At 45.6% G+C, this 14,892-nt stretch overlaps 4 protein-coding genes across 4 annotated transcripts; 2 read left to right on the top strand and 2 right to left on the bottom strand.

Moving 5' to 3' along the window:
* Positions 1-1,694: 1,694 nt before the first annotated feature.
* On the bottom strand, positions 1,695-3,101 carry BT62DRAFT_981842 (aromatic compound dioxygenase; the record flags this gene model as incomplete). The annotated part of the gene is made up of 6 exons (XM_043189635.1): positions 1,695-1,863; positions 1,928-2,123; positions 2,178-2,279; positions 2,332-2,404; positions 2,458-2,807; positions 2,870-3,101. The coding sequence occupies 6 exons, from the start codon at positions 3,099-3,101 to the stop codon at positions 1,695-1,697; spliced, it is 1,122 nt and encodes a 373-aa protein (XP_043037342.1).
* Positions 3,102-4,469: 1,368 nt separating this feature from the next.
* Positions 4,470-6,437, bottom strand: BT62DRAFT_1008497 (uncharacterized protein; the record flags this gene model as incomplete). Its single annotated transcript, XM_043177449.1, has 7 exons — positions 4,470-4,628; positions 4,691-4,721; positions 4,771-4,970; positions 5,839-5,913; positions 5,980-6,099; positions 6,151-6,254; positions 6,311-6,437. 7 exons carry the CDS (start codon positions 6,435-6,437, stop codon positions 4,470-4,472), a joined length of 816 nt encoding a protein of 271 aa, XP_043037341.1.
* A 674-nt stretch (positions 6,438-7,111) lies between these two features.
* Positions 7,112-7,404, top strand: BT62DRAFT_827418 (uncharacterized protein; the record flags this gene model as incomplete). Its single annotated transcript, XM_043182387.1, has 2 exons — positions 7,112-7,273; positions 7,324-7,404. Coding segments are annotated over 2 exons (243 nt in total), but the record flags the coding sequence as incomplete, so codon positions are not given.
* Positions 7,405-12,700: 5,296 nt separating this feature from the next.
* On the top strand, positions 12,701-12,883 carry BT62DRAFT_824028 (uncharacterized protein; the record flags this gene model as incomplete). The annotated part of the gene is made up of 1 exon (XM_043182373.1): positions 12,701-12,883. A coding segment is annotated over one exon (183 nt), but the record flags the coding sequence as incomplete, so codon positions are not given.
* Positions 12,884-14,892: the final 2,009 nt, after the last annotated feature.

The following is a 14,892-nucleotide window of genomic DNA, read 5'->3' as shown; positions in this document are numbered from 1 at the left end:
CAAGAAGAAGAAAGACACTGATACCCCCCTCAATCCACTAGCAGAAATGAGAACAATCGACCTGCAGGATTCAGAAACCCATGGATCCCCCCCCCCCATCCATAACCATAAAGACAAAAATATCCTGGAAGACTTCTTCCAGTAGTCTCCCTCCCCTGATCTGATTACTGCCTCCCCAACCAGGGAAAGCGAGCACAAGTGGAATAAGATTGAGAAAGAAGTGCACTTTGTTTGATTGAGAGGCTAGAAGACAATACTAGTAATCCCCTTCCCACCTGCAAGCTCAGAAAATCTCGCTCCGAGGATCACCACATGGCAGCAATTCTGGATTGATGTTGGTTGCTGACCAACATCCATTATGGACTCCCGAACCTTTCAAAGAGGTCGACCCTCCTCTAACCCTCTAGTCCTAGATAGCGGCACTTCAGCGCTTATCTCTCCCGAAGGATGTCTTCTATGCGTACCCGTACCACCTTAGCACCAAAACAGGGAAGGACGGCATGTCCAGTGGCCATCGTCATAGCCCGAGGTTCGATCCCCATGTTCAAATAAGCTCTTTGAAGGCTTTGTTTTTTTTTTACCTCTTTCCTCCTTTTGTTTGGTTGCATGGTACAACTGCGCAATATAACATCTGTCCTTTTCATTAATGGTCTTTGCGATGAAGGAATGGACAATGCTCCATAAACACTGGGGCTTGCAATTTCTGGATGTCTCAAAAATTTACTTACGTTTGTGTCCAACGCTACGCTACCTGAAGTAAGGGTCCTCGGTATGATGGATAAAGTGCCTCTTATTTACCTCTAGAGGCTGGTATTCTCGAAATATATGACAACAATGGTTGTATGCAAAGCAGAGAATGGCCGACTCCTCACTACGACCACGATGACTGTCGTGTTCTTCACCGAGACTGAAAACTGTACACAAATACGCCTCCTCGACATGTAAATTTGAGTATATGGGTGAGCTAGAACGTAGCCATTGAAAATTCCCAAGCCAATTTTGATGATAGGTGACTGCCACTGCCACCTTCGATTTTCTTCCCCGGTCAAAGATTCATTGCGCCCAAACACTGCTCTTCTCGCTTCGTCATACGTGATGCAGAAGGTGGAAACGAGGTGCCAGTGCGGACCTGTGTCTTCGAGTTCATCATAAAAAGCTCGTCTATAATTGCTATACCAAAAATAGACTTCTGAACCACTGGGTAAGCTACTGGCCTTGTATTCGGAAGTCTGCCCATGATTCATGGATAGTATGGTCCAGCAGCTAGTGCTGCGTCTCGAGGTTTGATTCCCCGTCTCCAACATGCCTGTCAGACTGTTTTATTTTCGTTACGTCGAGTCTCGTTAAGACAGGGGATGATGATTAATTGAAATGATCTGCTTTGCCGGAGAGGCGAGGCGACGAAGTCATGATGGTGGATGTATAGATATGTCACGACTCACGAGAACTATGGCACTGATTGTATGCCTAGCCACACACGTGAGCTCGCACTTACTAGGCCAAGATAACTGTCCATTGATTACTCGCAACCACTGCAAAAAAGCCTCCACAACAGCTACGTTCTGTTCCAGACATAACGGTAGATAAGTAAAAGGAAGAGGCGAAGGACGTAGAAAACCGACAATAGAATACATAATAACAGTCAAACAAGTCCATCAACACCTCACATCCCGGCTTGTAGTCGCGTCAATTGTTCACACACTAGCCGTGGACGTGGTATTGGTACCACTGACACCAGAAGATGCTGCTCCATCGACACCAATGGCAGTAGCGTCGGGGTTCACGACACCTCCATCTTCCGTAAGGTAACCCCCCGGAGAAGACTCATAGCTCGCCGACAAGTTCACACCGACTATACCCCAGCTGCATGGCCGGCACAGCATCATCAGAAACCCCCATTCAAAACGAAGATAAACAGACAACGCACAAAAGGAGCCCATCCGAAAGACCATCACCGAGGTAAACATACTCCAAGACGGGGTCGACCCCAGTTCCAGTGCTAGGTTCAACGCCCGCGATGAACACGCGGTCGTCTTCGTTTTCGGTGATGGCGATCGTATTGTTTGCATACGGAGACGTCGCCTCTACCGCGGTGATGAGGTCTTGGTCGAAGAACACTTGGCCTACGGGTGGGGGGCTAGTATCACCAGATGAAAGATGGGAGGAGCGACGCTTACCGATGTGTTGTTGGCCGTCGGAAGAGAAGGTGCCGTTATCGAAGAGCGTTCCATTTTCATGGACGATCATATGGAAATGGGTCGCCCGGTTAGAGTAATGTCCTTAGACAACCATCAGTTGGGCAAAAAAAAAAAAATAGAGAAAGAGACGCACCCGGAAAGATAGACTCAAACTGAGCGTATCCCTCGTCGTTCGTCGGCTGGATAGCACGCAAGAATGTCGTGTTCTTTCAACTAACGGTCAAAGGAAGAAATGGAAAGCGAATAAATCTTGACGGACCCAATTACTCTCATCTGTGTCATCACCATTGCCATCCGCAACGATGCCAGCGTAGACGCCAGTCGCATTACAATGCCACACATCGAGATAGATGCCGGTGATAGGCTCGCACGTAGCTATATCGATCAGCTCGACGTCCACGTAGGTGGGCACCCCAGTTTGGTTTTCGCGCATGTCCGAGCGGACGTATTCCCCCTGAACGTAGTACGGGCCCTGCTCGAGCTCCGGAGTGAGTATACACGAGGTATTAGACGTGAATGGGTCCGAGTCGGACGTAAGCCCTGTTATGTTTGACAGATGGCTCGTGTCCACGACCTCCTCGACGGTAAGCGCGCGTTTGTACGGAGCGTCTGATGACGATATAAGATTGGGGTATATGGAGGATCCGCGAGGGATAGAGAAAGATACTAACGAGTAGCAAGCCCGCGCTTCCTTCGGAGATCCTCAGCAAGCGCCGTACGACGAGCGATTGACCTGTCGGTGTATCCGCACCGAGCAAGATGGCTCTGACAATCCGCAAGGGAACGGCGGGTAGCAGTTTCGAGCTCAGCGCGACGAGAAAGCTCAGCTGCAGTTGGGGGAGCCTCGCCGGGGTGTGCGACGACCAGGAGAGCGAGAGAGATAAGAGAAATGAGATGGATCATATTAGCAGATATCTGGAGAAATGGGATTGGAATGAAGCTTTGGCAAAAGAAAAAATTTACCTCAATATATAGCCTCATCGTCCGCAGCTCCAGCGATAATGGTTGCCACTGAGATATTTCTGATAACCTATTGGGTGCTGGCCCTTGAGAATATGTCACAAACTCGCACCATGGGCGGATGCGATATGTGGTCGTGATGCACTACGTTCCCAGATAATGCCCTATGAACCTTGATCACAGTTTCTCGAAATATTTAGTGCATTCATGGACCGACGGGGTCCCCAGGTGCGGGTCTTCAAGTGATCAAACGAGCTCAAGAACCCAAGTATCAGTCTGAATCTCGATCCAGGTTGACTGTCAGTTATACAATCAATTTCGCTAAAATTTGTCCCAACTAGGCTCAGCGGTGGTCCAATTGGTAGCGTGCCGTAATGGACCAGGATAGGGTATGATCCTGCGCAAGTCTGATGCCAAGGATGATCGGAGAAACCTTTTTTTTGAATAGGCGCAGGAGCCAATGACGACGAGGCAATTGCAGGTGCTATTCGATACATGTGCACCTGGTCGAATGAACATTTCTGAAACTAATATTGAGTATTTGCGTAGATGAAAAAGTACTTTTATGCTTTGGAATCAGGAAGAACTGAAGGAATTATCTTTTCCATGGACTTTGATGACTGCGGGAGGCACTGAACAACGCTACCTTGGTTCTTCCTCCTCCCTGTGCTGTATTGGCGCCAGAATATACGCAGTGTTGCGCAGAAGCGCAGTTCACAGCTGATCCATTGACTCTCTGTGAACTAAACTCCGCGGAAGCAATCTTCCTTATGGAACTATCAGAAAACTGTGGGTAAGAATGATGCAAAATATGCACGAGCTATAATTAGACGAGATAGACGCCCCGTCCCATTCCTCAGTTGCACCCAAGGTTCTTGACTATGTCCATCTCACCGTTGAGGAAAGCGGTCAATATCGAGGGATGAAGTAGGCAATCATCTATATCATGTTTGGGGAACCAACGCGCACCTCCATATCAATGGGCAACATGCCTCTTGGTATCTCCTCAGAACCTAAGCTTTCGGCTCCCTTGGCAGCATGCATAGTCTGCCAGGAAAGGAAATGCTATCGAAAATGGTCCATTAACACAACCAGCTTCCTAACCACACAGAGTATAATTCTGGGGACAGCATAAAAACTGGAGCACGAGCTACGTCACTCTTGGATCCGGTTAACTGGTACACATTTGGGTAGCCGGCATCTCGTCTCTGCGTGAAAAAGCATTCCTTCCACCTCAGAAATGCGAAAAAGCCGTTATTATCATACCTGGAACTTCAGGAAAATCAGGGAAACACAGAAGGATAAATAACATCAATATGTGTAGATACAGTTGTGCAGTAGAAGGCGGCGGATACTTGCTCGGAGAAGCTTCGGAGTATGGAGTTCCGCGACCTGATTCACAGCGACTTGCTCCTTTGATTCGATGGTTGTGAAGGAGGGGTCGAAGACCAAGTACCTGCGCAGGGGTTGCTGTTTGTTGTTGTGTTTCGTCATGTCTCGATATCCTTCCCGCATGGACCACGTCTGCGCACGGGTAAATTAATCCCGGTGTTGGATCGTTTTCTAATCATGATGACGGATTCTGTGAGATTAAGAGCGCCGATACACGTACTTGAAAGCGAGGTGAGCAGATGGCGTACTAAAGAATATCGCACGCGCCAATAGCTTTGGAATATTCGGGGCCTTTTTTGCGTCACTCGCTGTCACAGTCGCAAGTACGAATGTTGCTGCAGATGGTCGTTTAATTGCAGGAAGTAAAGTAGGGCAGTCACATATTCCGTACATCCGATAATCACGGTGTCGGAAATATCCCTAAAGCAACCGTGTTATGATGAAGGGTCGCACAGAGGGACTATATCTTGTTGTATCATAACGTAAAAGTGCAAACCGTCTTCTACTACCTGATATGTGAGAACTTCAACTTGCGACGAATAGTAAGAAACCGTGGTTGTATGTCGAACTCATCGAAACTAAGCTGCCAACGTGAGGGTCTTCCTAGAGCAGGTGAGAGACAAAACTGACATTCAGGGTTTCGTCAAGTTTCCACCACCGGAAGCTGATTCTAGAAACCGCCTACTGCCGACAAAGACACTTTATTTACATAACATCGCCGCCTAGCCTAAAAGCAGTCCAAATTCAACGTAATAAAAGGAAAGGGAAGCGACAAAGTTAACTAACTCAGCATTGTCCACCGTGTTAACAGTCAAGCTAAGAAGAGCGAGGATGATTCATAAGAAGATTGCGGAAACGATCATCGTCAACGTACCTACTTTCAAATAATGAAGCCCTCTTCCCTAGTATGCGGCCATATCTTCTGGAAAAAGCTAGGCCTCCGCATCCAATGTGAATTGGGAGACAACCCACGAATTATTAACAAAAACTGACCTTTCGATAGGATCGTCTGAATCATATCTTTGTACCGGGTTTATGGGTTGTGACCCGTATAGTAATCGTTAGCATTGCACTGGAGGGACACAGGCGCTGTACAGTGTCGTAAATTTTGCCCTTCCAAATTTCGGCGACGTGGAAGCATAGGCCGTTGGGAGCTAGACCTCTGTATAGACAGAGAACCGATGTGCTAAGCGGTTATTTGAGACAAGGAGTGATAGAGAGAACGAAGGAGCAGAAAGCTACTGATTTCATCGGTAAGAATGGTGTAAGACGACAAGACGGCACTCACAATAAAGGCATAATCGATCAGATCGACGACGACCAGTTTTCTCAGCCCCCCGACAACCTCCCTTTCGGGAACGAGCTAAAATAGGCTGGTTCACATTCACCCAAAGATATTGCATAAGCAGCAAAGAAATTTAGTTCGTACTGTCCTAGTAAAACGATAAGCAAGGTCACGGGGATCAACCCAATTAATGATGGTGTGAAGATAGGGTCTTCCCTTGCCGTCCCATTTTTTCCTATTTCCTGTCCCGGCACACTGGCTAACCTGACCATTACTGAAGCAAAGATGAGTCCAGAGGCTTGGTTATTATCGAACCATGCAATCATCTTGTAGAATTTCGTCCATTGAAAGGCCATAGTCACAGTCATGATATGACAACTTCTCAGATCTAGGCAACTTCGGGAGCTTAACACAGTGAACTAAGAATGGACAAAAACATTAGTCAGAGGAAACGCAAAATACTGCAGAAGCGTACCAAAAGTTCCACTGCATTTTACTGGAGTGGCTCCTCCGTTCTTGTTTAATAGCAAGTCCTTCAAGAATTCCCATCTCGTTGGGAAAATATCCAGATAAATGCATATCGAAAATTCATCTGGATGCATGGGAAGTTACAAGCAGAATCTGGGGCAAAGATGATGGAGATGAGAAGAATAGGTTACTAGGAATTTGAAAATTCAAATTCCCGTTAGTTGAAATACACGGGATCACGACGGCAGGCAATTTGAATGTGAACTTGATCTTCATCACGATCCTCTCCTTTTATCTATAGCATGTAGTACTGATGCTGGGCGTTCAACAGGTGCAATAGACTGGTTCAGAAGCAGATTGCGTCAATCACATGTGACACGTACCTTTGTCACCAACTCTCATCTGCTTTCAACTCTGGGACCGGTGGACCATTTTTGCACCACAGAACAGAGCACTGATTTGGAGAACAGCTCATTGTAGTGAAGTGACTAAGATAGTTAGAATTTCTGTGGCAGCATGATCAAGGTATGATATTTATTGCTGTCCCCTTCTGGTTTTCTGATACGTAGTTTTCCAAGTTAAGGATGCTCTGCACCAATAGTGTTGACATCTTCTTATGCCCTCCAGAGCCTTCGCTTTTTGGTGAATACCGTGTCAGAGTCTTTCTTTTTTTTTTCAGAGTGGCTTATTCAGTTTCTTTCATACATAATCCGCTATTCCGAACTACATATATATGTTTTCATCGCCAATGCATCCCCCAGCTCCCTATGCCATCAATTAGTTCTCTCAGAAAAGTTCTTTCTCCAGCGCAAATGGCTACATCGCAACATGGATTGTTCATGCCTTTTTTGAGAGAGGTCATGCAGTGCGAGGGAAGGTGCACAGCCTAGTGAAAGGCGAGCATTTGAAGAACACCTTCAAGTCATATGGCAACCAGCTAGAAACTGTTGTGGTCAATGACATTACCAAGGTGTGTGTGTATCGTTCTCTCTGATAAACAAGTCCTGACATCTAAGATAGGACAGAGCTTTCCATGAAGCAGTTCAGGGCGTAGATGCGATAGCTCATACGGCATCACCTGTGCAGTTGAGCATGAGCGACCCAATATGTCTCTGGAATCGCCTTGCAATCCAAGCATATTATCCGTTCATGCTTTATTTCCGCAACTAGGACCCCGGACGAATTATCCTCAAGTTTATTGGGTCTCCCAATGTATCACCATCTCCGTGAGTTCCCTGGTACTCAATCAGCGTCAGATTCAGGGACGACATTATGTCATTGACAGGACGATCTCCAATTCTGCTTCTGCCGACGATGACAGATGCATATGCTGTGCATAAGGACAGCCATTGGTGCCTGTGGACTCACCACCCCTTGCCATCAGCATGGACCACAGAGAAGAGGAAAGATTGACTTGCTTGAACCGTCCAGTGAAATTTCACCTTCCCCATCTGTCGTCATCGTATTTCCATACATTGACAGGCCTATCGACAATTTCTGGTACTTCTGCTGCGATAAGCGGTGAGATCTGAGACCTTGACTGTGTAGTGTGGGTGTTGGTGTTGGTGTTGGTCTCGGACAGCGTTATTGCTGTCGTTTTCCCCGGTGATAGTTGGGACAACAATCTGCATCGATGAACTCCAAGGATTATATATCGAGGGTTTGAGTCGGTCCTTATCATCACAGTTGAACAAGTTCTGACAAAATAAGGAAAGTATGATGTCAGACACACGAGAGATAATCTTGATGTTGTGAATACGAGCTCACTCGTTTGGACTAACGATGATCGATTCTGTAGCAGTGTGAGGGAAATTTCGTGGAGAATGGAGAGAGGAGGTTCTGCGGTTGTTATATATCCATGGGTGCCGCCGTCATCATCGTCCGTGGAATACTCACATTGTAGTAAATGGCTTCATCCCTAAGGACAGGAACGGTGTTTCTGTGGTCTGTAGTGACCATGTACGCCGAGTCTTTCGACGGTGCAGAGCCCAAAATTGATAGGGGAGAGAAAGGACGAGGCCACGTCATTCATGAGCGCTGTTTCCTGACCTTCTGATTGACACAGCACCGATAGATGCCTAATCCGAGTCAGCGAGCTCTTTGTCGCTGAAAAATCTCACTCCTGGGATCTCATAGTATTTCCGACCCACCGCTATGCAAGAATCGTTTGAGCTTGATGCGACGAGCCATGCTCCGAGGAAAAAGGTTCCACTCCCATGAGTGGGTCCTTGATTTATGGCTAATTAAGTCACCCTGCTGTACAGTCTAGCAGGCGCATAATTCTGAAATCCGTTTTTGACATGCCGTCAGTTGACCAGTGGATGATTTGGCCCGACGTAGGGTAAAAAAAAATACGGTTCGATTCCGTGTGTAGCGACTATTAATGATTCGTTTCTAAGTTGACATTATCCTTTTTAATACGAATGTCCTTTTTTAAAAAAAAGTTCTTCAAAGGGCCGAGGGGTGGGATTACTCAGTGACAAACATACCCGAGTTTCAAAGCAGTTAGGGTTATCACAAGCGCAAGGGGGAGTGTCTGCTCATGAGTAGCTCCGCCACCAAAATCCCGCCTTACCCAAAGCTTACTGCCGCAACATAACGAATCTGCGCAGTCCTGACTGGATCACTTAAATTGCTTCGACCTCGCCCAGACTCACAACGAGCTACCAAACGCGTATTAATGCCTTGGATCAGGTCCTCAGTTCCACTGCTCCAGACGTCCGTCTCTGGAAAAGCGATACTCTACAAGTCATCGTCTGTCGCTAATGACGTGCCAAGCACAGCATGTGCCCCAACCTCACATAATTTCTCCTTTTGGACACCTAAGTTTGCTTGCAATGCCAGCTATGGTATCAAGGTATCGTTCTGTGGTCATGGGGTGTATGGGGAGCTTATTGCGATGATTGAGGAGATCTCGGAGGTTGGGGCTGCTACAGACCTTGCATGGTGAGGGTGGAGGTTTTCATAACCTGCTCTCCTTGTTACTAATCGGAAAGAAGTACTGCTTCGGAAGAGGTCATCGTCTTTTCTTCAAAATCTGATAGGCAGACCTTAGTAAATGTCCTGAGCTATCTTTGTCTTCCCTGAAACCAACCCCAAAATTCAGGAGGTCAATTTCTTCTTCTGCATTGTTTCCCCCACACCCGATGCCAGGTTAACGTTCCGAGGTACGGGAAAACGAGGTTTCCTGGGAGGTTCAATTCCCAAAGACCTGAGTGCAGAAATTACGTCTCCAGTGTTGACACAACTTCCATTTGAATCTGTTCTGGAGGCTAGGACCAAGGATTTACTCTGTTCAATTACTCGTGCTAGCAACTGTCTCGTATTATCAATTGTAGCCATGTTCAGTATTAGACGCCAGGCTATGGGATCCTTCCTCATGATAATATTAACTTACATGATTCCGCCATCTTCGACTTGGGTGAGCATACCAGTACACATAGTCCTTCGAGTGATAAATCTTTGGGGAGTTTGGTTTTCGTGCCTTCTCTGTCTAAATCTCCGATCCTTAAATACTGTACTACTGTACTATTTCGACCTTATCTTCATGTCATGTCTCCTCTGTTGTGAGTGATATCCGAGGACCCACTAGGAATGTCAGACAGAATTGGAGAGAGGGTCATTAAATAATGCACTACTCCCTTGTTTCCAGTGCTTTCAACAGGGTATTCTCATTCTTGACTCTAAGTCCTTTGGCTTGAAGAGACAAAAAGAAGTTCAAAATAGTGGCTTTTTCAAGCAAGAATTAAAAAAATTCCTGCCTTGAGAGTCTATGTGCATTCCCATACATTTCCATCCTACCAGCAATTCAGTTTGATGATTCTGCCATGATGACTGGAGTTAGATGCACACAAATGAACTATCTCCAGAGCCTAAATCAACACAGAAATCATCAGAAATTCACTAACCCCAACAGTTTACCCAGAATGTACTTGAAGCACCACCAAACAGATGGTTGTCAGGCTGTCTCGTAACGAGTGTTCTTTACATCGGCAACCTTGAGGCAGCAGAACATCCTGTTATAACAGTCTACAATGTAACCTAGCTATAAGGTATAAAAATGAGGTGACCGTAGCACGGAGTTGGTCACTGCCAGCACGATAAAGAAGTCCACATTTCATAATTTCAATAACTGTGACACATAGTCCGATTTACTAGTTGAGCACAAGTGCGGTGGACAGGGAATACCAGCCTTCAGTGTCAACAGATGAACAATGGTAAAACAGAACCATTGGACACTGATACTGGCAGCAGATGTCAGATTGAGAAACAAAGGAAAGAAGAGATCGACACATGAATAACAGGCCTTCTATTGTTTCCTTGCCGATCCCACATTCCTCTATGCAATGGTCATCGATGAACCATTCAAATACCCTTGAATGTCATCTATGCAAGAGACAATGGTCTTACCTTCAGTGGCACTGAAATTGCCTTTGTTCCTGTCATCAATGTGTATGACAAAGACCAAATGCCACTCACCCTTGGAAATATAAAGCCAGTCCATGTCATTGCAATTTTCTCATCCTCTTTCTTCCCTATCTCACACATAGAGCTTGAGAGTCATTGACTTCAAGCAGTTTTTGCACCCACCCTTGCCACTTTCCCTTTTCATTTTCATTATACTCTGGTTACAGTCTCTTGTATTTCATACACTCACCTGTGCCAGCTTGAGCATAGCTTCCCTTGAGGGGCTGTCATGAGAGAGCTTTGGCATCCAAACAAAGACCTGTTTTGTCCCCAACCCCTTGCTCCTAAGAACACTCCTCATCCACTACTGCTCCTCAACCCCTCTCAACTCCTAGAACAAGCATAGATGCTGAATTCTTTCCTTGGACTCAATTTCAGCGACCATCCTGGCTGATTGTGACCTCTTCTAGTGGACATGCATCTGGAATAGGCAGCATTTATCCCCATACACTGTGTATAGCATTGGCTATGAGTTTCAACCTGTACAATGGAGAACGAGTTCACTTAAATGAAGGCAACGACAATTGTCATGCCAGATGCCTGCCTCTGCAGCGCTTCACACTACGAAATGTATGTAGACTCCTGTAAAATCCGACTGCACCATTGTATCATGCATTGATGTTGAATGTGCAGAGCGACTGTATTAGTACATCACATAAGGAAGATAGGCAAGAGCAATGCATCGAGGTTTCCGCAGCAATTTATATGGTAACCGGAAACTGGTATATGCAAATGGGGGCAACATGGTGATGGATATTGCAAAAGATTCCCATGGTGAGCCCATGGCGATCTAGCACAGCCATTGCCTGTTTGTCATTGACGTTAGCGGTGACCTTTCTCATCAAGGAGAATGTTGATAGTGGTAGAGGTGGTGCTGTCGTTGTCGATTTTGATTTGCTTCACGGTTCCATCCCATGAATCGGCTTCATTGGGATCATACGGGAGCGAGGAGAGGAGATGAGAGGAGGTGATATGCTCAGGAATGTCCCATCTGGCAATGGCGAGGTGTCAGAGGGCTTCTTGGAAGTGTGTAATGTGTTCAGAGATATCGGATCCAAGGCTCATCGACTGGGTAAGCTAGCATAACCATAACAGATCCTGATCCTTTCTGACTCATCTGCAATTCGAGCATTTGCCAAATACGAAAGACGTGGATCTCATTGTTGGTCAGAAGAAATGCACGATGGGGCGAGGACATCTGGAACAGGCTGAGCATGAGATCGGGGTCGGTTAGAGTGCGGGGTCCATAACCTGATGAAGTCTAAATGAGATGCTACACCAGGAGTGAGCAGTAGTAAACTAAATGAGTGAATATAAAACATGCCACAATGGTAATGATGATGGAAACGTATCGCTATGTCCAAGAGAGGGAATCGGCAATGGATAGTGATGGTCTCGGTTGTAGCTATGGACAAGCGGGAATCTGCAGTAATGCAACATGTGATCTCAGAGGAACTGGACTGTGCTAATGCTCCCAACAATGTTTCACCAATGCTGTGACATTTTCAACATCAGACAAGGGATTCAAGGTCATGAATGAGATAACAGATTTTAGGGATGAAATCATGGACAGAAAAGATCACTAGCAACTTGTAGAATAAAAGGCATGGTAATACTAGATGAGAATTGGTTAGATTTGGCAAAGCCAGACAGGCAATTGGGATTATTGATGCCAGAGGGATGAGGCAGAGCCTCCATGCCCAGGATTGGCAGTTAGAATTGGATGACAGTGAGAGAGCAGAGCTCATCTCACTTAGGAAAGCAGGATGAAGCTGAAGATGAAGCTTTGACACCAGAGCTAATGTCTCTCATGAATCAGTCTCAGCCAAGTCAGCACTGAGACTGAGACAACAGTGGGAGCTTATAAATATCCATTGTCAAATCAAACTTGGACCACACACTGATGACTGAACAGGCCCCCCACATCCTCTATGCAAAGGCCCTCATCCACAAAGGCCACAGTTATCTGTTTTGGTATCCAGAGCCAGAATGTAGTGCATCTGATGAGTTCATGAGTGCAGGTGTACAATCTGGGGATGTAGGGATTCACAATGATTTAGGGGGCTTTGACTTTCTCTTCAACATCTTTGAAAATGCTGAACATCCAATCAATCATGGTCATGTGCCTCTTGACTTGGTACCTCTCAATCCATCATCTATACAACATTGCACTGGCATCTATGGGACTGTTATTGCAAGTCAAGATGCATCCTACTCAGATATTTTTGCAGGCATTTCTGCTGAAGCTTTGTCAAGGTCCATGGATGACTATATCCTTGAATTTCATTGTCTACATTTGCTTTATAGTATTACAGGCACTGCACCTGCCATGTCGATTGACTTCACCATCTCAGGGTCATCTGCAGCAGTCCTGTGTCTTCCTAATTCTGCAATGAGGTACAACATTCTTGACAAAGGCACAATCAAGGTATACACTGAAAAACATGGGGTATCTTGGTACAATTACATCAATGATCCAGATTGCTTAGGTCGAGAAGCCTGCAGGGCACTTTGTATGCCATCACCAGCTGTGACAAAGCAACTACCTGGGGAGCTGCGGTCATTGGAAGGGCAGCCAGCAGTTTAAACTGTTCTCTTACATGTGCTATAGCACCTATTGGTGGAGTAAATGCTCCAGTTGTGTGTGCATGGACCACTAGTTCTGGATTCGATGCATGCCTATATCCATTACCTGGCACCATTTATCCTTACCCCAAACATCTTGAGAACCAGTGCATCTTCATGCACAGTTACACCATATCAGTTTCAAAAGTCCTGCTCAAACCACACTGGGAGGCAACTGCTGATCCCCTCCATAGCCTTTTCAAAGATCCCATTCACTTTTTTGATAGTAACGAGGCACTGCTCCTGCTGAGTAACAGAAACAGCAGAACTTGGACTCATTTGCTCTCATTGAAGACAGCACTGAAGGACCAGGACTCAGATCAGAGAAATATATTGGCAGAGAGCACAGAAAATATGTCTTTGGTCATACAAATACCTGAATTTCCACCCAGGGAAAGTGAGGTGAGATTGATGTCAGTCATTTTTGGCACACTGAAATCATTCCTACTTTCAGCTTTTGAATCCTTCAGCAGTGATGAATGAATATTCATTAAGCAAGGTAAGTTTTTGATAAACAACAATTCACATTGACACATTCTTTGCAGGACTCTTCCCTCAAGATCGCAATCATGCATGATAAAGAGTGGATGGAAGTACTGGAAAAGTATGAAAAGGATAGATATTTAACAGAAGAGGAATTCTGATCCAAATTAAAGGACTCTTTGGATGCCAAGAGCAAAGCCGTGCATGTTGGACTAAAATAAGCCTCATTTGCCTGAAGATCCTGGTGTATTTTGATCTTTTCTCCTCATTTTCTTTGTGGTGATACCGGAAGGAAGATCATATATCTCCTTCCTTTATACTATCACAGCCAATGTACATTTCAAATCCGTCGCAAAATACATTAGTTTTACAGCCAGGAACAGCGAATCCTTGCAGATATTGATGCTATTGAGGATAAAACCGGAGCATTTCTACTAGAGATTCATTTCAAGTGACTCCTATAAGTCTATGAAAGGATTGCTCAGCACCATGTACCAGACCAAAGATTTGGGTAAGCACTCACCATATCAGATCTATGGATCCTATGAATGTGAGATTCGTATTTCAGTTGAGTGTTCACAAAATGGGCCATGGGTGTAGAGTGCATCCTCCCCATTTGTTTTGTGGGCGGCTAACTGCGACTCTCCTCCTTGTGCTTGTGACCAGCCTATACCCAACAGCTTCTTTGAAAAACTCGGGTATACTTGTCATGATTTGTTACTGAGTCCTTACTCCGATCTGGAAACCCCTCGACACTTTGAAAAACTTTTTTTAAAGAAGGGACATTGGCATCATCCAAGATGTAAAATGGAAACATTCTCCATGTATGGATGTAGAGCCGCTACACGGAATCGAACGGTATTCTTCCCTACATCAGGGCCAATCTTCCATTGATTGATGGACGGCATGTCAAAAATGGATTCAGAATTATTATGCACATCATAGAACTCCGCAGCAGGGTCGAAGGGAGAAGCTCACCTTGGTGATGGGAACCTTTCTATCCAAGTCGGCGGT

The sequence above is a fragment of the Guyanagaster necrorhizus genome (genome assembly GCF_019112545.1).
Source record: "Guyanagaster necrorhizus MCA 3950 unplaced genomic scaffold BT62scaffold_20, whole genome shotgun sequence".
Classification (NCBI taxonomy): Eukaryota; Fungi; Basidiomycota; class Agaricomycetes; order Agaricales; family Physalacriaceae; genus Guyanagaster; species Guyanagaster necrorhizus.
This window is presented reverse-complemented; position numbering and strand designations above follow the sequence as displayed.